At 41.0% G+C, this 24,654-nt stretch overlaps 1 protein-coding gene across 4 annotated transcripts in view; it reads left to right on the top strand.

The window, feature by feature from the left end:
- LNX2 (ligand of numb-protein X 2) overlaps nucleotides 1-24,654 on the top strand; it is a 54,496-nt gene that overhangs the window by 20,659 nt on the left and 9,183 nt on the right. For 2 of the 4 annotated variants that reach the window (XM_031049566.2, XM_005149772.3), the window contains exons 2-6: nucleotides 11,242-11,760; nucleotides 16,971-17,209; nucleotides 18,289-18,488; nucleotides 22,140-22,511; nucleotides 23,762-23,908. In XM_031049566.2, the coding sequence (XP_030905426.1) occupies nucleotides 11,360-11,760; nucleotides 16,971-17,209; nucleotides 18,289-18,488; nucleotides 22,140-22,511; nucleotides 23,762-23,908 (1,359 nt within the window). In that variant the 5' untranslated portion in view covers nucleotides 11,242-11,359. Of the gene's footprint in view, nucleotides 1-840; nucleotides 967-10,673; nucleotides 10,694-11,241; nucleotides 11,761-16,970; nucleotides 17,210-18,288; nucleotides 18,489-22,139; nucleotides 22,512-23,761; nucleotides 23,909-24,654 lie in introns of those variants that run through there. The other 2 variants (XM_031049565.2, XM_031049567.2) reach the window with 2 other exon arrangements.

The raw sequence follows: 24,654 nt of genomic DNA, 5'->3' as shown, positions 1-24,654 counted from the left end.
GCTGCTGATGGGAGCAGAGAAGCTTCAAAGTATGTGATTTCCAATATTCCATCCACTATATGCTAGTGCCATCGTATTAAGCTAACCTGCCCTAATCAACACAACTGCTATTACTGTTTCTTCCATATGAAGGGTAGGCAGGGGTCTACAGCAGCACTGGAGGTCTCATCATCTTAGTGCACAGCACTGCTCCCCTTTTATGAAAAAGAGATGAATCCCATGGGAATTTGAATCTTTACCTTAGAGACAGCATAATCTGTTGGGTTTGTTCACATGGTTCCCAGTGCAGTAGCAGCATTGTCTGTGATGGTTTCTGGCTCTCGGACAACATAGCAATTAAAAATAAAAAAATTAAAAAAAAGTTTATAAAGTTTAAAAAAAGTTTCATCTGAGTATCTGGCATAAAACACGTGAAAGTGTTTAGCATGGGTTGGGTTAAAAAAGCATGGAAATAAGCGAGAGTTTGTATTTTTTATGCCTGTGTACCTAACCTAACTTGTTGAGAAGTGCTTGGTTTGGGAAAATGAGCATTGTGGTTAGGGAGTGCAAAGAAGATGGGTACTCTGGAGGCTGAATCATCTCTCTCTTAGAGAACTTTTTCCAAAAGCACTGCTAATGAAGTAATGCCCTTCAAAGCAAGACTGGTATTTTCAGTGCTAGCTCATAAGGATTGAATACATAGAATAAATGAGGAAGTTAAAATTGTATCATCCCCCACAAAATCTCAAATGCAAAATTTTGGCGTGCTGAGAAGAGATTGGACAGGGAGGAGGAGGAGAAGATTGGCTCCTTCCCAATGTAGTATGCTTCAGTCAGCCTCTGTTGCTGGAACCATTTTGACCACAGATACAGAAAAGTGGTGCCTGAAGTTAAGAATCTGAACATCCTACCTGGTGGGGCTTTTCAGCGCATCGCTCCTTTCCCACTCTCTTTCCAAAATGTGGTGAACCAGAATTCCCTACTGATGTGAGTAAATGTCTTCTGTATCTTGCAAATGTCATGATGAAATGTCTGAGAACTGAAATGCATTTTTCTTTCTTAATTCTAGATCTTTGTTTTCCTAACAACTCTGCTTTTGTTTGCTAGGTGAGTGTACCAGTTGGAGCCTGGGTGGTTCCTCATCCCAGCAAAATTCTCCTGACCCATCTCCCTGTTTGGTTGTAGAAGTAGCATTCTCTGAGCACTTAACCCTCTTGTACTTTTACTGGCCAATTTTATTCTAGTTTATTTCTTTATAACTATATTAATATATATGTCATATATAATTTCTGCATATGGCTACCAGTTTGGTGTTTTACATACTTGCATGTCTTTAGTATTTTTTTTATTCCTTCGATATTATTTTAATTTGTACTACTCCCTTTGAAGGATCTTCCATTTGTCTGCCTTTGTTTAGCAATCTTGGTTTTTTTAAACAAAGAGAACAAGACTACCAAGGAAAGCAGCTAGAAATGCTGTAACAGCAGTTCAGCACTCACTCCTCCACATTATTCATTCTGCAAGGGAGAGGTAGAAGATTGCTTCTTAATATTTAGCTCCTGTCACTTGTTTGAGAATACATACCAGGACCTGTTGACCTACTGTGTGTTACTGTGCATCTTTGCTAACATTTTCACTTGAATCTTAAAGGACTGTTTTTCAACAGTGCTCCTACTGAAGAAGTTTCTTTATGAGAGCACTAACAAGATTCAGGGCACATGCTGCAGCAGCCAAACTTTGCAGCTCAGGCAGATAAATAACTGCCTGGTAAAAGCCTCCTGTCAAATAGGTGCTCAAATTCTACTTTTTAAATATATATGTGTGTATGTATATATGTATGTAAAATGTACTCATAAACAAACAGCTGCAAATGCAGGCGACAGAAATGTTTTAGAAGTGTGGGAATGTTTTGTTGGCTTTTTTTATTCAACAGACATCTTCTCTTTTCTTGGTGGCTGTGGAACTGCAAGGGTTGAACTGGAGAATATATAATTCCTACAGCTGGACTAAAACCAAATGCAGTGCTGTCTCTTTTTTTTCCGTATTCTTTGTCTCTGTCAAATCTGTCCAACCAGACTTGACTTTACATAGTCAATGTCCACTTCCCTTTCTGAATCCTGTCTGGAGGCCCCAGGTCAAGTACTAGTCTACTGTGTATGTAAAAACCTGTTTACATACAAAATATTTAAATGTTTTTTATTTAAGATATTATTTGTATATTTTAAGACTGCAGCTTCTAGATGTAACATGTTCTTCTGATGTAAATTCTAATGATGTGTGAAGCTATTTACTTTCAGAATCTGTGAAAAGAGTACATTTGAGGTACAGTACATGTACATACAGAGAACGTAAGCAGAAGGTCTTAAAGGTTTTACCTTCTGACAAGCATCCTATGAAATATTATGGAGGTATTTTGTATATGTATAAAAGAGAGTGATGACTGATTGCACTCTGCCTTTCCTGTGTGCCCAAAGCTTGGTCAGGCAGCAGGCTGTGAAAATAATCTTTTTACACAGATCAGAAAGAAAGTTCTCACTGGAAGTTAGGTGGAAATTAAGCTATGTACAGCAGCAAAAAAATATCTTCAGCAGAATTAACAGAGAGAGGAGCAGCCATTGCCCTGAAGCATTACAAGTGAAAGAACTCATGGAGTTACTTCAAGTGACAGCTAGCGGGTGGCATCCTAACATCATTCCCAGGCACAGGCAGGGACTACTCAAGCATGGCAGTGCTTTCATGACAAGTCATCTTCTTGCCCAGGGGTGGCTGGAGCCAGCACAGCTTTCCCTGCTCCCTGATTGCCCTGGGCTGCAGACCAAGCAGGGTAGTTGTGCAGGTGGACTAGTCACTCTGCATGCGGTACCTCTGCTCACGAGCAAATAACGTCTCCTGGATAATTTCATCTGCATGTAGGTAAACACTTTTGACTGTGGGCCTGAAGGGTTTTATTTTCCTTTTTGGAGAGTCCCCATGCAGTGGCATTAGTTTTCTTCCATTAGGAAGAAAATAAGCAGCCTTTAGGCAGAGCACACCAGTTTAGAGTGTTGCCTTAGCTCTTCAAGTGATGCTCCTGAGCTGCTGTCGTGCTGTTTTACCTTTGGTTGATGCTGGAGGCTGAAGCTGAAAACCTTCTGTCTAGACCATCCTCTAAATCATTTCAGCTGTGCTGTCAGGTTTCTTCTTCTGGCCATGGGTTGTCATGGGTTCCTCACAACTGATGGACTCTTGCTTCCATGGAGGACTCTGCTTTCCTGTGGAGCAAGGACAGCATGTGGCTTATCGTTTATCTGAGTCATCTCTAATGTGTGTCATCTTCGCTCCGTCTTGCACAGATCTTAGAAATCCTTGTTTTGAGAGAGGTTGTCCTTTTTTGTTAGCTTGGTAGGGGTAGCTTCATTTTTTTGCATTATATTTTTAAGCTAAAGAACTGCCTAGTAACACCATAGTTTACCTTCCAAAATAGCTTTCCACCATCACTTGGGTTGTGGTTAATGGGAGAAACCAGCTGTAACACGTTTGGCAAGGTAGTGTATGCCTGAAGGAAGAGAAGGGGTTGGTGTTTTTCCCTGAAAAGTTAGTCCTGTGATTTAACTACCCAGAAAGTGCTTTCATCCTTCTTTCCACCCTTCCACCCCCAGCTTCTCTCTGTCATCAAAGCTATTTTGTGATTAATCCAAGTGTTGTCTCCCTGAATTTTCTCCATGCACACCCGTAGTGATGGGGGCTGGTGATACAGAAGAGCATAAAAAGGGAACATAGCTCACTGCTTCCTTATTTTCTTTGCATTGCTTCAGCTCCTTAAAATTTGAATTAATCAAATGATATTCTCTTTGTGCATATCCAGGAATGAGCTATGTTTAATCTAGTTAAGTGTTTTCTGTTCATCCACGAAAGTCCCCATTTCATGGCAGAGTGCACAGGGGAGGGCTTTCCAGAAGGTTTAGCATCTTGATGGACAGCTTTCTGCTGCCTTCATCTCTCCGAACAGAAAGGGTGGCACATATGGCAAGGGCTGGTGGACAGATTGCACTGCAGAAAATAACCATGGTGGATACGCAAATGTTTTACTCTTTCTTGCCTTTCTCCTCTGCTCCATCAGTGAGAAGAAAGCATCTCTAATTGCTTCCTTATGTGGATTTTTGGCTTTTGGGGTACTGTTTTTTGCTCTCTCTGGATATGAAAACCCAGCTGTTACAGCAGCAGTAATGAGGTATGGCTTTTGTCACTCTCTTTGCGCTAGGAAAGAGATTTATGTTTGGCTCTACTGATGGGTAAGTGTGGGTTATTTTCACTTATATTTCATTTTACTGTTCTATATTTTTTTTTCATTGCTGCAAAAATCCCAAAATGGGTTTAGATGCTTAAAGGAGGTTTCATGCCAATATTTTTATATATGCTCAGGCCTCAACGTTGCAAACCTGCTCAGTTGTTGAGAGACCTAGGATCATCTTGTCATCTCGTGTCTGGGGGTGTCCTGTGGTGGGGTGGTTTCTGACACCAAGAAACAGGGCTTTCTCTTTCCACGTAGAAAAAAATCGAATGTACCTGCAGAAAATCAAATGTACCTACAGTAAATGAATCTTCTTGCAAATTGTAAAGACAGCCCCCGCTTCTGTTGGGAAGCAGGATGGCAGAGAAGGGCAAATACACGTGAATGAGACTTTGGGCAGGGTGGGTAGCAGTGGCTGCTGTACCTGCAGAGGAAAGGGTGCAAGTTCAAGTTCTTTCTTCTCCACTGTTCAGGCTTCCTGCAGGCCAGGAGAGTGGCCCAGCCATCCAAACCCGGACAGCTCTCATCTAGTATGGCTTGTGTGTCTGTCTTCTTCCTTTTAGAGTGCTCCTGTTTAGTAGAAATATGCAGAATTTAATCTTTAGATGCATAGATGTATCTTCATTAAAGATTCATACTCTTGTCTCCTTTTCTTGTATTTTGAGATGATTTATCAGATGGAGCTCTGTATTTTTTATAAAGAATGGATATTTCATTGCAGAGACCTCCGTAGGGTCACAGTCCTCATCTTCACTGTTCAAGACCGATTTGACTATAGTAAAGCTATTTTAATCTTCTGGTCCCAAAATAGAAGCTATTCCATTTGTGTCATAGAAGATGGCTGTAGGATGATCTTTGCATGTTTGAACAGAACCTTCTGTCCATTTATTTTATCTCTGGGCACTGTGTCCTTCTCTTTCCCCCTGTCACCCCCTGAGGTTGAGCATGCCAGGGCTTGAGGTGCTGGTTTGGGGAGGCAGGCATCATCATCTTCTCTCCTAAGGTCGGATGGTCTTGTGCTTCCTCTCTGTTTATGTCTCTTTGCTCCCTGGTGGTATGACTGCTCAGACCCCTTATATGTCAGGGCTCAGAGCAGAGCAGAAGTTCTTCCTACCGGTCCTCACATTGGGCCATATCTCATGCATCTGATCTATATTGTTCTACAGAAGCAGCCCTTAATGTTATGGTGGTAATTAATGCCCATAGCCCCTGTTGCTATAGAAACACAGCACTCCACAAATACCGAACACAACTTACGGTCCTGTTAATTTTCCCAAACACTCCTTATTCACCAGATTTAAGCAGGGGTTTGTTTTGCAGCCTGGAAAAATGCCATACTCCAGGAATACCCAACGAGGGGAACATGTGTGCATATCTGTTTTAAGATACTGCGTGTAAAAACCCACATCCCTATGGTGAGGAAGGAAAACCATCACCTGTGACCTCTTGCCTTTGCAGCGATGATGCCACGTCAATATCTGGTGTAGGGCTGACACCTTGGTTGGGTGGGTATTGCTTTGATGGAGCAGAAGGATAAGCACAGAGGCAAAAACATAGTCTGCGGAGAGATGGTTTTAACTGCAAGCCCAGAATTGCCTGGTTGTGGTTCAGTGGAACAAAGTCACCATTCAGGCAAAATATTATTTAGTTTGAGTATAAAAATGCTGTTCATTCAGCTGAATGACTTAAGAAAATGTGGAAGAGAGTTGCTCATTGGCACAAGAAATAGGTGTATTGGATAACTGGCATGCAGTGACAGTGTGGCAGCAGCATTAGCAGAAATCTCTCCCAGTTTAATGGCTGTTCTATTCCCATCTCTCGTAGTTTTTTTCCTGACTTTGAGCTGCCAGATGCCATCTTTTGACAACATTATCAGTTGTTTGCATTTTCAAAAGACAAAGAGTCTAACAGGATTGCTGCCACAAACTTGGACTAGAATCAAATTGGGGTTTGGTGTTTGAAGACAGTGCAGCCCTCAGATATCGGTATAATTAACATGGATATTGTAAAGTCAATACAAGTTGCTAGTTCTGCTTCACTTGTTTGCTGGATGGCTTTAATATTAAGGCAGAGATTGTATCTAATGAGCTAGGTCACGCTCACTGGAAAATGTGGAATAACACTTTTCCCCTCTAGTGCTGTGTGTCAGCTATTTATTCTCATCATGCTTTTTATTACAGTTTCTACTATCTTTTATTCTTGCACTTGAGCAAGGGTCTGCTTTGAAAACAGTTACGAATCATCAGTCTGATGCTGTAATTGCTGTGAAGGATACTGGACTGGTAACTAAGGGCTACTGTTTAATTGCTTATGATGGGTTTTAAGCAGCGGATGTAGCCACTCTCTAGGTTCCTTCTCCTGGGGCTTGCATTAATCCATTCCTGGCTGCTAAGAGATCCTGTTCACAGTGCTGGTGTTTGAACAAGACAGGAGGATTTGGGTACCCTGACATCATTCCTGGGTGGTGTGGGAGCTCAGGTGCCGTGGCCATGGAGAATGCACCTCAATAATCCTGTGACATTTTAAAACTAAGCCAAACTTTCCTGAAATACACCGTGATGAGTGTACTGTTGTTCAGAGTTATTGATCAGTAGATGTTGTGTGTTGCCTTACAAGTACAAATCTGACTGACCAGGAACGGACTGCCTGAGTTTAGGGTCTTATGAAACCTCCACCATAGCTGTTACAATTTCTTTCCATGCCCTCCCTTTCCCCACTGTGGAAGGTAAGAAAGGGATATGATGAAGCATTCCTGTGCCTCTGGGATGAGAAGCAACCAGCACCCATTGGCCTTGAATTGAGAGGAAATACAGGTGGACATTTTTCCACCTGCAGTTGGTTTAAGCTACACAGTGAAAATTAAACATTCAGTGCTTAGATAAATTGTGGTGGGAAAATGTCCATTCTGGCATAGGGAGTTGCTATCCACAGAACTGAGAGACCTGCATCCTAGGTTTCGGGATAAGAGACACTGGAGTCGAGCAAAGGAGCAGGGGTGTCATTCATCAGAGGGTTTTTTTGACCTTTGCTTTTGATTGAGGAAATTGCAGAGGATAGTAAGAAAAATAGGAAATTGTGATATGCTAAAGATAAGTTTTAGTTTGTTAGACAGGTGTTTTCCTGGTTGGTTGCTTCTGAGGCATACTCAGGTTTTTTGATACAAGTTTGAACAGTCACTTAAGGGCTCTAAATCTCTGGGATTTTAATAAAAGAATTTAGAAATAAGTGACTTAAATCTGAGAGCATTCATTGCAGAGCACATATTCCCATTAAATTCAAACTGAAGCTAGTGTTAATTATTTGTGACTTACGTAAAAAAAGACAACCATCGCAAAAAGGCCAAGATACTGCTACCGTTATGGTTTACTTGTGCTTTGGGATTTTCTTCTTCAGTGCCCATTCAGACAGAAGGAATAAACATCATGAATCCAGATGTAGGGGTAAAGCCTGACATCTTATGCCTCCGTAAAAATGTGTCAAGCTTCTCTAAACAGAGTTGGATCAGTTAAGTCAGAGCTAGTGGAGGCCTAAGGACAAAGCTGGCTTTTCAAGCCTAAAATTGCTCTCATGCATGCTCCACTTTAGAAAATGAAATAGGAATTTGCACAGTTGAGTCTCCAGTCTTGCCCAGTTCCCAAGTGGATTGTGATTTAAAGCTGAAAGCAGGGCACCACCTGTACTGTTTGGCTGTTGTAATGAAGTCCCAGGAGAATGATTTCCTAGGGAATTACATGACTTGAATAACAGGCCTGGCTGGCTCTTTTACTCTCATTATATTTTTAATAGTTTTGGCTATTTTTCCTGTTTGCAGCTCTCGTGAGATGATATCATCCTGTGGAGCTGGTCATCTGCTGTGATAAGAGATACAGAAAATAATATAAGGGATGCATAAAGAGGGTTGAAGTAAGGTGTTATAAATGGCAGTGCTCCAGTATTGTGGATTTCAAGGATGTACTTCTTTACATCAGTGAAGTGTCTGCCATCCCAGTTGTTGCTCAGACTACAGATACTGTGTCTGTGGACTTTGTAAATCAGTTGATATTTTATACTGTGAACAGCCTGTAAGAAGGCACAGCAATACAAATCTTGGTGACTGATTCCTCAGTTATGGAACAGCATCCTCCAAATGCAGCACAGCAGTGAAGGAAGCAGGCAACAGTGTGAAAGTGGGGGAATCTAGATGGGATTTTCTGGGTGATGGTAGTAGGTGGGTTGTTTTTAGTTTTTTAATCTTAATGTTGTAATCCACAATCTATTTTTCCTGCAGCTCTGTGGGCTGTGAGGTGGTGGGAGAGTGGTCACGTCAGCTGTGGAAAAGGTGGTCGTTAGTTTATATGGTATTGTTTGATGTTTAAGCTAACTGGGCAGTGGTAGACCTGGGGAGCAGCTAAAGGTGGTGTCAGCCACCAGCAGAAACAGCCTGAAGTGGGAGCTCCACAAAAAAGCACAGCCTGAGGGCACTTGTCCCATTTGCATCAGGGATGGGGCAGTGATAGGAACAAGTCTGCTCACCACTTTTGGTGGTGGGCAACAGTGACTGCCTGCATCTCATTGAGGACAAATTCTTGTGATTTCGGTTAACAGAGCTTGTCTCTGGATAGACCTTTCCTAAGAAAGAAGGCTTGTCATTATAATTGAAACTTGGCAGTGAAAGCCTGATCACTCAATAACTTTTCTTATTTTACTTTATGCTCCAAATTTATAATAAGATGTTTAAAAAAGTTTTCAACTCTCAAAAGGATTTAGTTACAAGCTTCTAAAAGAGTGGCACAGTTATCTTTGTAGCAAGTATATAGTTGAAGTGTCTCATGTATTTACTGCATGATACTGCTTGATGCTCTGCGAGAGACTGTCATCTGAGCCAGGTAACCTTCAAAGGATAGAAATGCTAGAAGCCTTCAAGAAGGTGAATTCAGGATGCTCACTGTCAAGGGTCCATAACTGCAGTGCATAGAGTGGTCCCTGAGGTTTTCCATAGCCTTGCTGATGTAGGACTTACTCTTTTCTTGGGACCCTGGTTACTTGGAGAAGCAGCAGGAGTCCTGGTCATAGTCAATAGTAGGGGTGGGTCTAGCATTTTGTCAACACACTCTTAAAATGGCTTTCTCTGCTAGTTCTGCATGCCCCTTTCCTCTGACCTGACGATTGGTGTTGCAGGTACCCCTAAGTACCATATGACATGATCCATGTGTTCTATAAGCAGCAAAGTAATTTGGTGAAGTCACAAATTAATGCAGTGTTTTTCTAGAACGTTTATCTGATTTATATTGCATTACATAAAGAACAGCCATTAGATGAGTCTCATCCCTTCTGCGTTAATCCAGCAGCATGAAGGCAGAGCGAGAGCGTTGTGGGTCAAGGATGAGGGCCCTGTGTGTCTCTCTCTTCTTATCTGCTCTCCAATCTTTGAACTCTTACATAATACATTTAAGACTGGGTTTTGAGTAATCTCTCTTGGGGTCTCATTTTGCATTCTTAGTCTCTAGTAACAGAGAACTACTATGTTCTTCTCTTGTGGAAATCCTTTCCAGAAGGTGCACATTATCTACTACAAGTCAGGACAATGATGAGCATCAATTTCCATGGCAGAATAGAATCCTGGATTACAAATTACTATTTAATCCTTTTTGCGTCAAAGGATATAATAATCCTTGTAAAATGCACTCTAAGTATTGTGCTGGGCTGTGTGAGGTTAAGGCGCAAAAACCAAAACAGGTTCTCTTAAAAACTAAGACCTAGTGAAATGCATGTGTTCTGCATGAATTTCAGAACGTATTTATGACTACGTTTCAGAAGCTAAAAATAGAGATGATGGGCTGGTACCTAGACTAGCAGTTTTCATTGCTCCGTCTGTTTGCTACTACTCTGGGAAAATACAGGAAGTGTGTGTCTTGAGTGTTGCTTACTCAACTGCAAGAAAGAATTTAGACACAAAATAAGCATTGCTCAAATTAGATTTCTTTTGTTATCCCCCACAGATGAGAACATTTACCAAAACTAACAAATGAGGAGGTCTCTTAAGAATGTGAGAAAAATGGTTTAATTTTCTAAATCATCATGTTATGAGTGTCAAGCAATGTGATTTTGTAAGGGAGAGAAGGGTAAATAAGGCTGGGAGGGGTAAGGATTTACTGTTTGAAATTGCAGATGGTGGCTGCACAGTTTCCTGACCACACAGCTATTTTAAGAGGGGCAAAGTTTAGTAGCTTGCAAAGTTTAGAAAATACATCCCACAGTGACCCACCTACAGTGCTTTGACTGACATGATTATTGTAACATTGAGTATGCTGTCATTTTGTTGGATAACAAGTAAAATAGGTTAGTTGTTAGGAAGCAGTAGCTTCATATGATTAGTTTATTCCGTATTTTTATTATGGGTCTCTATACTAAATCAAATGTGGCATATTGGATAGAATCAGTCCCTCCTTCTGTGAAAACTTGAAGGTAAGTGGTGACATATATGCAATATTACTAATGGAATAAACAGGGTATAAGCAGTTTGCTGTTATTTTTAATGCAATGTACTTAGAACTTCAACATATAATATTTTACATTAATAGTCAAAATCCCAAAAACAGAGTAGGGGCAGATTAAAATTATAATCTCATAGTAAAGAACACGTTTAATTACTTAGTCATATAACCATTGTTGCACAATGGGATATTTTTGCACTAGATGCTAATTGCATGCTTCTAGTGTGACATTGCATAATGCGGTGTCCTTGCTGTCACAAACTGGTCATCTTGCAGGTGAAAACTGTGCAGTGCAGCAGCTGTTAGGAAGCCATAAAACCTTTATGTTGTAAAAGGAAAAATGCTAACAGATTTTTTGTTGTTGTTGCTCTATTCTGTGACAAATCTACACAAAATAGGGATATTCTCTTAATATATCTAGCTTTTGTGTTTTGCTAAATCCAGATGAAGTCAAAAGTTCTGATAAGAACTTCCAAATTAATGCAAAATGAATAATTCTCATTTTTTTATTTGTTGCAGAAAATGGCTTCTTAATGAAGAGCATAAGTCACACTGGAAGAAGTTGCTTCCCTCTGAGCTTTAAGTGAGCAACCCCATCTTATGAGGAGGAGGATCCATCAGCCTTCTTAGCTCTACAATGGGGACTTCAGGTGACGACATGGCTTCGGTGGAGCAGAATGCCTCCTTGAACCCTCTGTGCTTTGAGTGTGGCCAGCAGCACTGGACAAGGGAGAACCACCTCTACAACTACCAGAATGAAGTGGACGATGACTTGGTCTGCCACATTTGCCTTCAGCCCTTGTTGCAGCCATTGGACACCCCCTGTGGACACACTTTCTGCTACAAGTGCCTAAGGAACTTTCTGCAGGAGAAGGATTTCTGCCCGCTGGATCGAAAAAGACTGCATTTTAAACTCTGCAAAAAATCCAGCATTCTGGTTCATAAACTGTTAGACAAGCTGTTTGTTTTGTGCCCCTTCTCTTCCGTGTGTCAGGAAGTCATGCAGCGATGTGACCTGGCAGCACATCTCAAAAACAGGTGAGCAGTTCAGATGCTTGCACTGCATATTCCTTACTTGCTTGGTAGGCCAGTTTGTGCAGCAATAGGAATTGGAGACAGGAGGGAGGAGAGGGTTGGTGGTGGGTTTTAAATTCACAGTAGAAGACCATAGGAAATGGTCAGTCTGTGCACAACTAAAGCACTGGATCCCCTTTTGGACACCAGAAGTAGTGTAGAAGACCTGGAGAGAGCCATGGGGAGAACATGATTCATTAGAGGTCTCAAAACCATGATTTGACTGGAAAAGTTAAAGAAAATGGAGGCTGTTTATGGTAAGAAAAAAAAAAGGCGGGGGGGAGGAGGGAGGAATGAGACATACGAACTGTCTGCAAAGAGGAAGGAAATAATGTGCTACGAACAAATGAGATTTAGTTCAGATTTTAGGAAAAAAGGCTTTATAATGGCCTGGCACTAGCACAGATTGCTTGGGTGGTGGCTGTGTATTCCTTAATTTCAGCAGGGTGTATGAGCATGTTAAATGAGGCTTTATCAGGAACAGTTACAGCAGAATTGATTCTGCTTTGGGGCAGGTAGATGGAGATGAGGTCTCTCTCACAACCTCTCCAGGACCTATTTGTTTTTTAAAAATACCTCTTTACTGAAGAGGGTGATGGTGTGTCCTGCAAGCCTGAGGTTGTTTCCAGGGGTTTTTGTTTGGTTGTTTTGGCTGCTTATAGAGCACTTGCAACACCCTGTTAATCCAGTAGAAACTCATTACTTCACACCAGTGGGAATTTCTGGTGTAGCTTAAGTGAGTGTTTTTGTGTCAGAGAGATACATTCCAATGTTTAGGACCTGATTGTGAACTGTTAATAATTTTATAGTCCTTATGATATCCTGTCCTAGCCTAAATATTTAAATATTGAAAGGATGCCATTATAGAAAGAGGGAAATAGGATTATTATTATAAGGCTGAACCAGATGATCCTGCAGTTCTCTACGCCGAAGCCACCTGGCTCTTGCAGGCTCCTCATATCATTGAGTGTGAGAGAAAAATGTGCATCAAAGCCACTCTTTTTATTGTCTGCTTTTTCCTGAGTCTACTGTGATTCCCAAACCTAGATAACTCCTAGTGCCTCCTTTTCTTTCTTTTTTTTTCTTCCTTTTTTTTGCTCGCAAAATTAAAATCAAGACCCAAACACTCCACTTTCCAAAGCAGTACTGTGTTTTACTTTGCATTGCAGCTGTAAATCTTGCCAGATTTACTGGTTAAGGTCACTTTGCTGGCAGTTTTATGAGCAATAGCAAAGGCATTTGGGTTGCTTGTCTGCAGTCTTTGCTTAAATTCAGCTCCTGCTTGGAAAATGATTTAGTGCAACTGGTTTGAAGCTATTTGGTGTGTTTGCTTTTATCAAACCTCTAGACTGGGCAGAAGCTGATGGCATAAGTTACAATGAAATCTTTCTTTTCAGGAGTCAGTGAGCAAATGTGTTTTTTGAACCTCTACTGTTATTCCATGGAATACACTGTAAACTACATCTTAATTTTGTATGAAAGCTCTTTTTATCTGCAGAGAGGGATAGCTGCTGGTGTTCCAAGAAGTCAGCTTTTAAATGAGAAACCCAGCAGACTTGGCTGTAGAAAAAAAAACTGAATCAAAATCCATTTTCTTCTCTGTCTGATAGCGGTGAAGAGAAGACGAAGGTAAAAGCTTTGCTTTGTCACCATTCAGAATTGGGCAAAAGCTGGCGCTGGAGGGAGGAGAGGAGGGAGTCAATGAATATAAGCAGAGCTCATTTTAAATCCCAAAAACTGCCCTTTGAGCTTACCAGTAAATAACATCTCTCAGTTGCTTCAGCTGGTTGTTTCAGTATCTCTGTTCTTGAGCATCTTGATTCATGAAAGAAATTAAATAATTTCTGGAAATTCTCAAAAACATTCCCGCTTTTCTTCTTGAATATTGTGACTTTGTAGGTAGACATGAAATGCTGTTCCTGTAAGACACATTTCAGCCCTTTTTTATGCAATTTGTTCTATGAGAGTGAATTCCTTACCTATAAAACCAATCTTCAATACTTTTTTGATCCTGAGATGCTCATCTATGTACATAACCTCTTACAAGACTTATTCCAAAATGCTCTTTATTGCAGGTATTTGACAAAAGCAGTATTAGTGAAGGTGTGAACCTTTAGGGATTTATTGGTGCTTGTTAACTGGTACAATTGCTGTATGCTTTTACTGTTTGTAAGTAATAATAAAAGTCATTTTACATTGTGATTGGAAATGAAAAATCTCCTTGCAGATGTGCTAGAATGCCAGTCTGGGCTTTGCTGCTTTAGTAGGAAGCATGTAGGATTCTTTACTATGAGGGTGTGAGCAACTGAAACAGGTTGCCCAGAGATGATGCATCTGCCCCATTCCTGGAAGTGTTCAAGGCCAGATTAGATGGGGCTTTGAGCAACCTGGTCTAGTGAAAGGTGTCTTAAGGCCATGGCGGGGGGTTGGAATTGGATGATCTTTAACGTCCCTTCCAACCCAAACCATTCTGTGATTCTGTGATTTGGCATGTCCTGAATTAATGTCTACACCAGATAACTACTTTCCTGGTGATGCAGTTGCATGGTACCAAGCTAAAGTTGTAGTCTGTTGCAATTACTGGTTAATGTGAGGAAGAATCCTGAGTTTTTTCCTTTTGTGCCTTGTAGAGCCCTGCACAAAAGGGATTCCTCTGAGCTGAGTTGGTGTGCTCAGGAGGCTGCTTACATTTCTTCCTATTAGCCTTTGAAATGATAATTAAATATCGTTGGCAAAAATAAACCTCAAATCTATTTATATTTCAAGCGATGACTTTCATCAGCTGCCAGGTAATGACATGCTCTGTGAATGAGGGTGGAGGAGGACCCAGCTGTGTTTGGGAAGGCTTTGACAGAAATGGGACACTTTCAGGGCTGATTTTTGTTCCATCCCGATTTGATAGGAGTTAAAAAAAAAAATCCAAGGTTTGCTTTGCCATCTACAGCAGATCCTTTGGGACCCACAAGCGTTTTCTGTTGACTGAATAACAGTCAACAGCACAGTGTTTTGGTAGAAGATACCCAAGTAACTGATTCACAGAACTAGTCTCCTAAGGCTAGACTCTGCCATTCAAGCTCAGTGGGATGAGAGTGTGGTCCTCTGACAGTGTTGGTTTTGAGCTGTTCATTCACCTCTGCTGAAAAATCGCCACTCCTGTAGCAGAGCAGTTTAGGGACAGCACGGATGCGCATTTTTGGTAGGCTCTGTCCTAAACTCTTGTGGATCAGGGTGGGAGAGCACATCTGTCAGACCTCACATTAGACAATTAATTTCCTCTCCACCAGCATTTACCCTTGCCGTGTTGCTGCAGAGTGAAGGATGTTGGAGATTGCTCCTTTCCCTCCACCCCGACCCCGTTGCCAGGGCTGAGATTTGAGGGAGTGTGAGGCTGACCCATTTCAGACATGCTGAGGGAAGGGATTTGCATCTTTCCTTTTCTTGGCCTCATAGGGATCGGATGTGTTTCACCTCTGTGTGTCTCTGGCCACTAGAGTAAATTGAGACTGGCCAGATTTCTTTGCTGATCAGTCCCACTATGCCAGTGATCTGACATAATAAATACTACCTGAGCAAAACCAAGATGCAGGATTCTGTTCCATCATTCAAATAAACTTTTTAATGTCATTTTCATCTTTTGTGCTTTCACTTTCTTAATTTTGAAGAGCAAGATGACCAGCAGTGTCCTTGGAGAAAGCCCCAAGAAATGTTTTCTTAATTATGTAATGTCATAATGTGAGCTGTCCCTAATTTCTGTATTTCTACATATTCAGTACATTTGTATTGCCTTATATTCTTCTAAACATGTATATCACGACTTTAATATATCTGTATATAGCTCTCTATAGATATATCTCACTTTATGTATGTATAACACTGCTTGGGGGTCACAGAAGCTTTACAGGTGTCTTTAGCAACATTCTTCAGAGCTGGATAACTATGGCAACATTTCTTCAAAATCTCTCAAGCCAAAACAGTGTAACCATATAATTACCAATGACCTTCACAGAATGTCAGAACAGACTTGTGATTCTCAAAACAAGTCAGGGCATCATTAGACTTCTGCTGTCTTTTACTCTCTTAACCCATTTCTTCTCCTGTTGCAGAAATAAATTGTTTCTTCTTTTGTTATAACGATCTGTCACGTTCCCAAAACAGGGAGTCCTTTCAAGAACATGGTTCCTTTACTCTGCCGCAGCTAGAGTACAAACATCTTTAGGTGGTCAGCAGCTCCAGAAGCAGGAAATGTAAGAAGGACATCAAATACTGTAAGAAGTGGAATATCAGACACTGGCAAAACTGTCACACAGGCAGAAGTAAGATTGATGCCCACATCCAATTATCTACACATAAATGTAAGACCATTTGACTAATGAAAGCTTTCCATGAATTTGCAACATTGCAGCCCTTCTTTGCAATAAACTATTGTAGGATTTTAAACGTAAGCAAAAAAAAATTATTGCAGTAAGAATAATGGGAACTCATAAAAATCAGTATGTAGTGAAAAGGGCCAAATGCTGATGAAGCATTGTTACATGATGGAAAGCAAAAAACTGCACCTCCTGTGTGAAGTCAGGAAGAAAAAAGGGGAGACAGAAGAAGGACAAAACACTACTGATTCAAGAGGAGATGATGAGCAGAGCTGTTATTTTTTGCTAAACTTTTCATACTCCTAGACAAGCATTTTTTTTCCCCAATATATTAATACTTAGATTGCAATAGAAGTAAAATTTTAATGTCTTTCTTCCCCCAAGTGACTCCAGGAAAATATGATGTTTCCTTCTCTTGGCTTCCTAAAGTGAAAGGAGATTGCTTCAGTGGAACACAGTCTCCATGTCTTTGAATGGGGCTTTTTAATGTGAAATGTTATGCCAGTCCTGTTTAACCTTTTCAGGGAGGCTACCTTCCAGAAACTGGAATGTCCACAACAGAGTAAATCCACATTCAGAGCGTTTTACAGCACATTGCCAAAAAATTTAGTAGGAGTTTTGTGTAGAAGGCAGTATCAGTTTGGGGTTCTGTCCACTAAAACATGTCCAGTGTGTTTAGTAATTTTTATGGTTAGCTTGAACCTGTGGCTTTGAAGAAGACTGATGTCACTTGATAGAGTACTTGGGCTTTTCATGCTCCAAACATTGCTGTAGGTTTGAACCATGGTATTAACGTTGTCTTCGCAGGTGTCCTGGGGCTTCTCATCGAAGGGTTGCTCTAGAGAGAAGGAGAACAAGCACGCTGCAAGCAGAAGCAGAGGGTGAAAGTGGTCCTGGTGGGACGGAGCAGCCTAGCAGTTTATCTCCGGATGCAGATCAGGGAATAGTGCCAGCCGAGCAGAACTTCACCTCGCCCGCCCTTCCCACATGGACAGATGAGCCCAGCATCGACAATCCGACTTTTGAGGAGAATACTGTAGCAGACAGTATGTCATCACTTATCTTCTCAAGTGTCTTGTCAGATGTGGAAGCATTTGTGGTGTCAGAGCTTCTCTCTTAGCAACCGTGAATGCACATCTTCATTTTCTGCTCTTTTCTTTTGCAATTCCTGGCTAAATCTTGGTGGGTTTTGGTTATGTGCAAGTATACAACTGGGATACAATCACAGTTAGGAAGGAAAGAAATAACTCAGTGTGTGCCAGGTATCATGTTGCTGTATCATCATTTATCATATCATGGTGCACAGTAGTTAATGTTAATCCACCAGTAGCACAGGCCTTGCAGTGAGATGGAACGACTGTAATTTCTATGTGTTTTCTAAGATGAGATTTCGTTTCCCCTCTTCCCTTTTCCCCCTACCCCCCACCCTGGATCAGCAGCCTTCCCACACATGGAGTGCCGTCCTGCTCGTGCAAAAAAAGCAGCTGAGTAACTCCTGCATTTATCCACACCGAGCAAGCAGTAACATCTCTAGCAACTGGGATTTCAGAGATGAAGTGTTAAGCCTTACTGCAGAGGAAGGTGGCCCTGTCCCCTTCCTTCTCCTCTGTATTTGCCATCCTTTAGTATCCACCTTTCTCCTCTTTAGTTGACTCCATGTTTGCTTCAGAAATGGGCTCCTTCCCTTAACCCAGTGACTCAACAACAGCTCCAAGTGCAGCTGTGGGTCCAGCTGACAGAGGCCTGACCAAGTCATGGTCTGTGGGGTAAACCCTAACACATAGTTTTATCATCAATACCAAATGTGAATACACAAGTGGCCCGAGTGGAAATTAACTGTATGAAATTTATAATATAGGACAGGATCCAGAGGGTTCAGAATATCTTTTCCAACCCACGTGGCCCCATTTCAGGAAGCATGGATGCTGCTTAGTCATTAGAGAGCTGTTTTGATAAGCTAAGTGTTCCAACAAGTAGTGGAACTAATATGATTGCACTTGTTTCAGTTTGTTGCTAAACCGTTGTCGTGTGGCCTGTCTACATTGTCCTTTGGTGATTTGCTTTATTGAAAGTGAATGAGGTATAAAGGATATTAATCATCTTTCTTTTTAAAAATAATTGGCAGCAAATCAACAGCCACCTACCTTGCCTGAAGGAGAGATCACTACTATTGAAATTCATCGGTCCAATCCTTATATCGAATTAGGAATTAGCATAGTGGGTGGCAATGAAACGCCTTTGATCAACATTGTCATTCAGGAGGTTTATCGAGATGGGATCATTGCCAGAGATGGAAGACTTCTTGCTGGAGACCAAATACTTCAAGTATGAAACCTAATTATGTATTCTGTCTGCTTGCTTTCCATTCACTGCTTGCAGAACTGCCTGTTAAATGAGATGGGAGATTTTCCTTGTCATACTATGTTGTGTAAATGTTACCTTTGCAATTATCAGTTGGAAGGCAAATTAATATTCAAAGCAGAGCCTTTTCTAGCACTTTTGGCTATTGTGTTTAATGCTGAATGTTGGACCAGAGTCTGGAATTAGTTTTCCTCCTTAGCATTTCTCATCAGTGTTTAAAATATGAGTTTATTTTTCTGTTGTTAAATGTTGTGGGACTTGGCCTTTATTCCAAATTTATGCATGCTTTCTGTAGGAACCCAAGGTTACCTCTGGCTAACAAGTTGGCATAATTTGTGCTATGTAGAAAGCAATTTGTGGATTGTGAGGCTGACTTCATCTAAACACTTATTTTAATCTGGTTTCACTGTTACCTTGCAGTACCCTACACAGATGATCTGCATCTTTCAGTGTGTGTAAAAGAGTCCCTGATACCCTTTTCTGGCACAATCTGATGTGAGGTGCTTTAAATATTTTTCAACCTTCCACCCCAAACAGTTAAAATTTAAGCTGGTTATGTTTGAATGTGCATTTTTGCTATGGTTTTACGTAATTAGCCCCAGGCAGTGTAAAAAGATCAAATTATATTAATTTTTGAGTTTTAATTTTGTATTAGGGGAAAAAGTTGCTTATAGGACTCTTAAGAATGGCAGTAGCTTAGTTCTACATAAACAGGACAGTCCTCCAGCTTTTTCCTATTTTTAATCTTTCTACCTGAAACAAAAATACTACCATCATTTCAAAATTACTTCAGTAACAGTGCTTGCTTTTGATCTGATAGTCTAAGATCAGTCCAAAAGTAGTATCAGCCTTTTTCATTTCACTTTCTTGAAGTGAAGCCAATAGAAGTAGCTTAAATACTGTAGTTACTCTTAGAACAAAATAAGTTTGCACTTCAGAAAATAAAGTCCCTTTTGAGAAATTGTGCCTTTTTTCTCTGTTGGAGTGTTCGCGTAGTGGCTGGCCAAGAAAGCAATCCAAGAGGTTTCAAAAATGCTGCCTTTTTAACAAGCAGTTGCAGACACTGAATACTACCTAATTTATTCTGATATTCAGGTGTTCTCCTTGGTTGCCAGAAAACAGGGAGCTTGAGCTCCAGTGAAGCTTTGGAAAGTCTTGCGTTTTGGGCAGGTGTCAGTTATAGCGTCCAAAGCCATAAGTGGCAATAAATGGGTATGAATAGGATTTATAAGCTGCAGTGTCTTCTCTATCAATGTGCTGGCATTGGGGCTGTCAGATGCTAGGGTGGTATCCATGAGAGTCCTTCAGTCACACCATGGGAGCTGTTCAGGAGGTAAAAGCCAGACTTTTTGGAAGATACAATATCTTACTGCTTTAAATTTCCCTGTGCAGGTGCTGAGCTGTTGTGTTAAAATGCCCAGGCTCAGTCTCTGCCGGCTGTAATAAAGTGCAGAGTTCGATGCAGCTCAGCATGCACACTCCAGTCAGATACTCTGCAAACGTCTTCAAAGGCTTTTAGGAGCAGCGAAGAACTAAAAGAAAGCCAGAAAGAAAGGACTTCTAGGTGAAAGTCAGCATTTTCTTGTCCAGTCAAACAGGAAGTATTACCCCTCTAAGATCCGAGGGAACATCATTTAGTAACGGCTACATAAAAGCGCATGTCGTCTGCAGGGTATAGATAGGTGGCTGACATTTTCAAAATGGTCTACAAATTGTCCCTTTTTGGTGCTAAACTGTGACTGTAATTCACACAAAGCGTGTCCTAATGAGAATCTCCTTCCCCCAGAAATGCTAAGGCTGTTTTATTCTGAAATTGCTAACTGCCTTGTAGACAGAAGAATTACGTATTATCACATACATTCTTCTGTGCCCTTTGAATGCTTCCGTATTCTATGTATTTACTTTAGCTAGCTAAAGTGTAAGTAATAAAAGTAATAAAGTATAATAAGTATACCTAAAAATAAAACTATATTTAATTTAAGGGCTCTTAACAGTTGAATCCTAGTTGGTTTTGCAGGTGGCAGCTCTAAAGGTTATTTCTCCTAGTTGTGCCTCTTCTTCCTCTGCCCAAGGATACAACCTATCTCAGGGCAGTAGCAGACCAGGTATGGCCATGTTTTGATGTGTGACCTCACAGTGCTGCTGGGAGCAGCAGCTTTGTACTGGTGTTGGGCTGGAGGTGGAGGTGGCTCAGCAAAGGTATGACTACCCCTTCACCATGCTGAAACCCCCATGGCTTTAAGGTTTTACATTGACCTCTCAGAGCTCCTCCAGTCAGATATGTGATATAAATGTGGTGGCTGTTGTACATAGATCAGGTCCTTTCCCATCCTATTTTTTAAGTGTTAGTATTGCTATTATATGGTTGGAAGCTGCAAGTTTCTATTTTAACTGAGGTTGCACTGCAGAGCTTTAAAAGACTTAACTGAAGCAGGTCAGTATAGTTCATCTGGTGTTAGTTTCTCTCTGCTGAAATTACGGGGCAGGGGTTCCTCCATCGTGGCACAACAATACATGCTAAGGATGAAGTTGTACTGTTAACTTTAAACCCATCTTACGAAACAAGGCAAACACGGCTTTTGTGCTGGGTTTTGTGGCTTTCCTGTTTTCTGCCAAATCTCATTGCACTGTCAATTTTTATCTTAACTTTATAGCATAAGAAATGACGGAAAATCACTGATCTTGGTATCAGTGGGTGACATAACAAATACAACAGGGTATTAGGGAGGGAAAGTTTAATCTGTTTTTCATTTACAACTGAATTTTGAGTGATAACAGGCTATAAGTCTGAAGCTGACCTAGTTGTAGTCAGTGAAAAATGTCCTAATTTCATGCTAAGACTTGAGAACTAGTACAACCTTTTTTTTAAATTGGAATATAATTTAATAATGAACAAATTTCATTATTTGTGATTTCAAGGTGTTTGGGGTTTTTTCAATTTTTCACATCATGGAAGTACTGCATATTGTTAGACATAGGCTTTGTTTAGAGATTTTGATGTATTCTTTTATAGCTATTATTTTATAGTTTTAAGTGATGCTGGGCTTGATACTGAAAGCCCATGCAAACTTCTTGTTGTAGAGAACAAACAACATAAAGATCTAAGGAAGGCAAGTGTAGGAGACCAGGAGAACAAAAACCCTAGAGTGTGATGACAGAAGGTGTTGGCTTAGAGGGATGTCATCTTTGTGGGGATAATGCCTCAAGCTGCACTGGGGAGGTTTGGATTGGATGTTAGGAAAAACTTCTTCACCAAAAAGACTATCGAGCATTGGAGCAGGCTGCTCAGGGAAGTGGTGGAGTCACCATCCCTGGAGGTATTTAAAAGATGTGGCGCTTAGGGACATGGCTTAGGGGTGAATTTGGCAGTGCTGGGTTAATAGTTAGACTCAGTGATCTCAAGGATCTCTTCAAATCTAAAGGTAGGTTTGTAGTTTGAGCAACCGAAATGGGTTTGCAGGAGAGGATTGAATGATGAGAGAGGAAGGGTCAGATATGTAGGTTGCTCCACAGCTGATTTTGCAGTGAGCTCTGAATTTAGTTTTGAATGGGTGTAGCCAGGAACAATTAAACACATGAAAATATCATTCTGATTTCATTGTTGTTGTTTTTCAGGTCAACAGCTTTGACATAAGCAATGTGTCCCACAATCACGCTCGAGCTGTGCTCTCCCAGCCTTGCTCAGTGCTGCACCTCACCGTGCTGCGAGAGAGGCGGTACGGGAGCCGCACACACAACCATGCGGACACCACCAGCTCCTTGCGGGAAGACAGCTTTCAAGTGACGCTGCACAAGCGCGACTCCAGTGAGCAGCTTGGCATTAAACTTGTGCGCAGAACAGATGAGCCAGGGGTCTTTATTCTTGACCTTTTGGAAGGGGGGTTGGCTGCTCAAGATGGCAGGCTCTGCAGCAACGACCGCGTACTTGCAATTAATGGACATGACTTGAAGCACGGGACACCTGAGCTTGCTGCTCAGGTTATACAGGTAATTTGTATTCCCTATCTGAGTCCTTAGCTCAGCTCTATTTCTTGGGCAAAGCCTGGGGTAGAGGCTGTCCAGACAGAACAGCTTGTGTAATGCCTAAAAGCCTGCAGCAATGCAATTTGCTGTGATTTATGTTCTGGAAATAATAGTGCAAAACAGGGCCTGCTTTGGCACCTAGTAGAATTAACTTTACCTCCTCAGAAATGAAAAGTGCGTTAGTCTTCCCTGGCATACAGCCTGTGGGTTAGAAGACTGATCATTAGAGCAAGGAGTCACTACAAGCAAGCATGTAGCCTATTGCTTAGCAGAAAAGAGAAAAAAAAAGGGTTATTATGCATAAATCATAATTTAAGTCTTTGAGTAAGCTCTATACAAGTGGGCTCTGTTTTGTATTGATTTGCCTGTGCCTGGAATTGGGGCTAAAACGGGGAAGTGATTTGTCAGACTTCATAGAGGCAAATAGATAGCAGCTGGGAAGGAAAAAAATAGGTCTTACATGAGTCCTGTGCAGTAAAACTCATTTTCTGAGTGTTCAAGAAAGGGCTGTTCCCAATATCTGGCTCCGACCAGGGTACAAATATTACCCAAAGGTTGATGCATTGTGTCATATGACCCTTCTCTATTCCCACAGGAAAACCTTAACTCCATGCCTTTTTCCCACTCTGTAAGAAAACAGCTGCAGCATGTTGCTGCTTTCTGCTGATGGGATAGTGGTGAAAACTGCTTTAGTTTTAGGAAAGTTGGAGTAGACCAGTAGTAGGTTCTTGCACTCTAATTGAGTTATCTTTGCTTAGGCCATCATAATATAGAGAACTGCAATGCAAATGAGGAATAAATACTTGTTTCAGGAATCAATTCAATAACTTCCCTTGCAGTTAAAGGAAAATAACAACAATCTTGAGAACTGTAGTTTCAGTTTCCTAGTTTTTTGATAAAGTGGTCAGATTTTTATACTGGGTGACTTTTATCTATTGAGGTGTGGTTTTGCAGCAATAGAAAGAATTGATACTATGTTTAACATCTGGTAACTGAGTCTCCTGATACTCCCCTAACTCCAGAATCTAATAGCCTGCTCTTGTATGACATCTTTCTTGGAAGTCTTTTAAGGAAGTACCAGAGGTGTTCAGAGCTTTTGACCAAAATCTGAAGACTCTGGAAATTTCCAATGTATTTCACTGTCTGTTTTCCTCCCTCTCTGCTAATAATCAATATCCCGTCTGGTTAATTACTTTGCTTTATGTATTTGACAGGCTAGTGGGGAGAGAGTGAACTTGATCATCTCTAGACCCCTGAAGTCACAGACAGTCAGTATTATCCGAGACACCGGGACTCACAACAGCAACCCACACCAACACCAATCCCAGCAGCAGTTTCACAGCCGACCTAACTCACATAAGGTTGGTGTTTCTCCTTCTAAGAGGTCTAAATATCATTTTACTTACATTATAGTCTAAGTGTGTAGTGAGATAAGACTGGAAGAAAGGGATTTATCTTCTTTTTTACATACTTTCTTTTTAAAAAGAAAGGCAGCATTCAGGTATTCAAATCCTGCATCATGTCTGGAGTGGGAGCAAAAGATGTGCAACAGCTTTTCAGTGTTTTTCTGGATTAGCTGACTGCAGTGAAAGAAGCAAGCTCTCTTAACTCATAACAGCTGTAATCGTCTACGTGGCTCATGTGTTACTTGCTGCATGGGAGAGCTGTCATTCAAGAATGTTATTTTTTTTGTTGCTGCTATTGCTGGCTGCAACCAGTAAGGACTTTAAAATAGTCTCTCTTTGTCACCATGAAAACACATGTACTTTAATTTCTCAGGAGCTTCTTTGTAGTTCTAGGCCATATTCTACTGATAAATGAGGTAATGCTGATGTTCACCGAGACATCAAAAGATTCGTTGCTGTTTTGTGTCTAATCTTTTGACTATGTGGTTTTGTAGAGCAGTCATAGAATTTAGCTTATTCCAGTGTAGGATGCTGAGAGAAACTGGAGTGAGATTTTCAGCATGGGCCTTCATAAATTTTCTGACTATATTTAAGTATTTACATGAATGGCTTGTTTGGGTTTGTTTTTTTTTTCTTCCCCTGACCTGGAGGAAATCCAGCCAAAGCTGATTTGCACTACTTAGTGCTTTTAAACCATTTTG

This window comes from Melopsittacus undulatus, chromosome 2 (assembly GCF_012275295.1).
Source record: "Melopsittacus undulatus isolate bMelUnd1 chromosome 2, bMelUnd1.mat.Z, whole genome shotgun sequence".
NCBI classification, from domain to species: Eukaryota; Metazoa; Chordata; class Aves; order Psittaciformes; family Psittaculidae; genus Melopsittacus; species Melopsittacus undulatus.
Note: the sequence above shows the minus strand (reverse complement) of the source record. Positions and strands in the feature narration are given on the sequence as shown.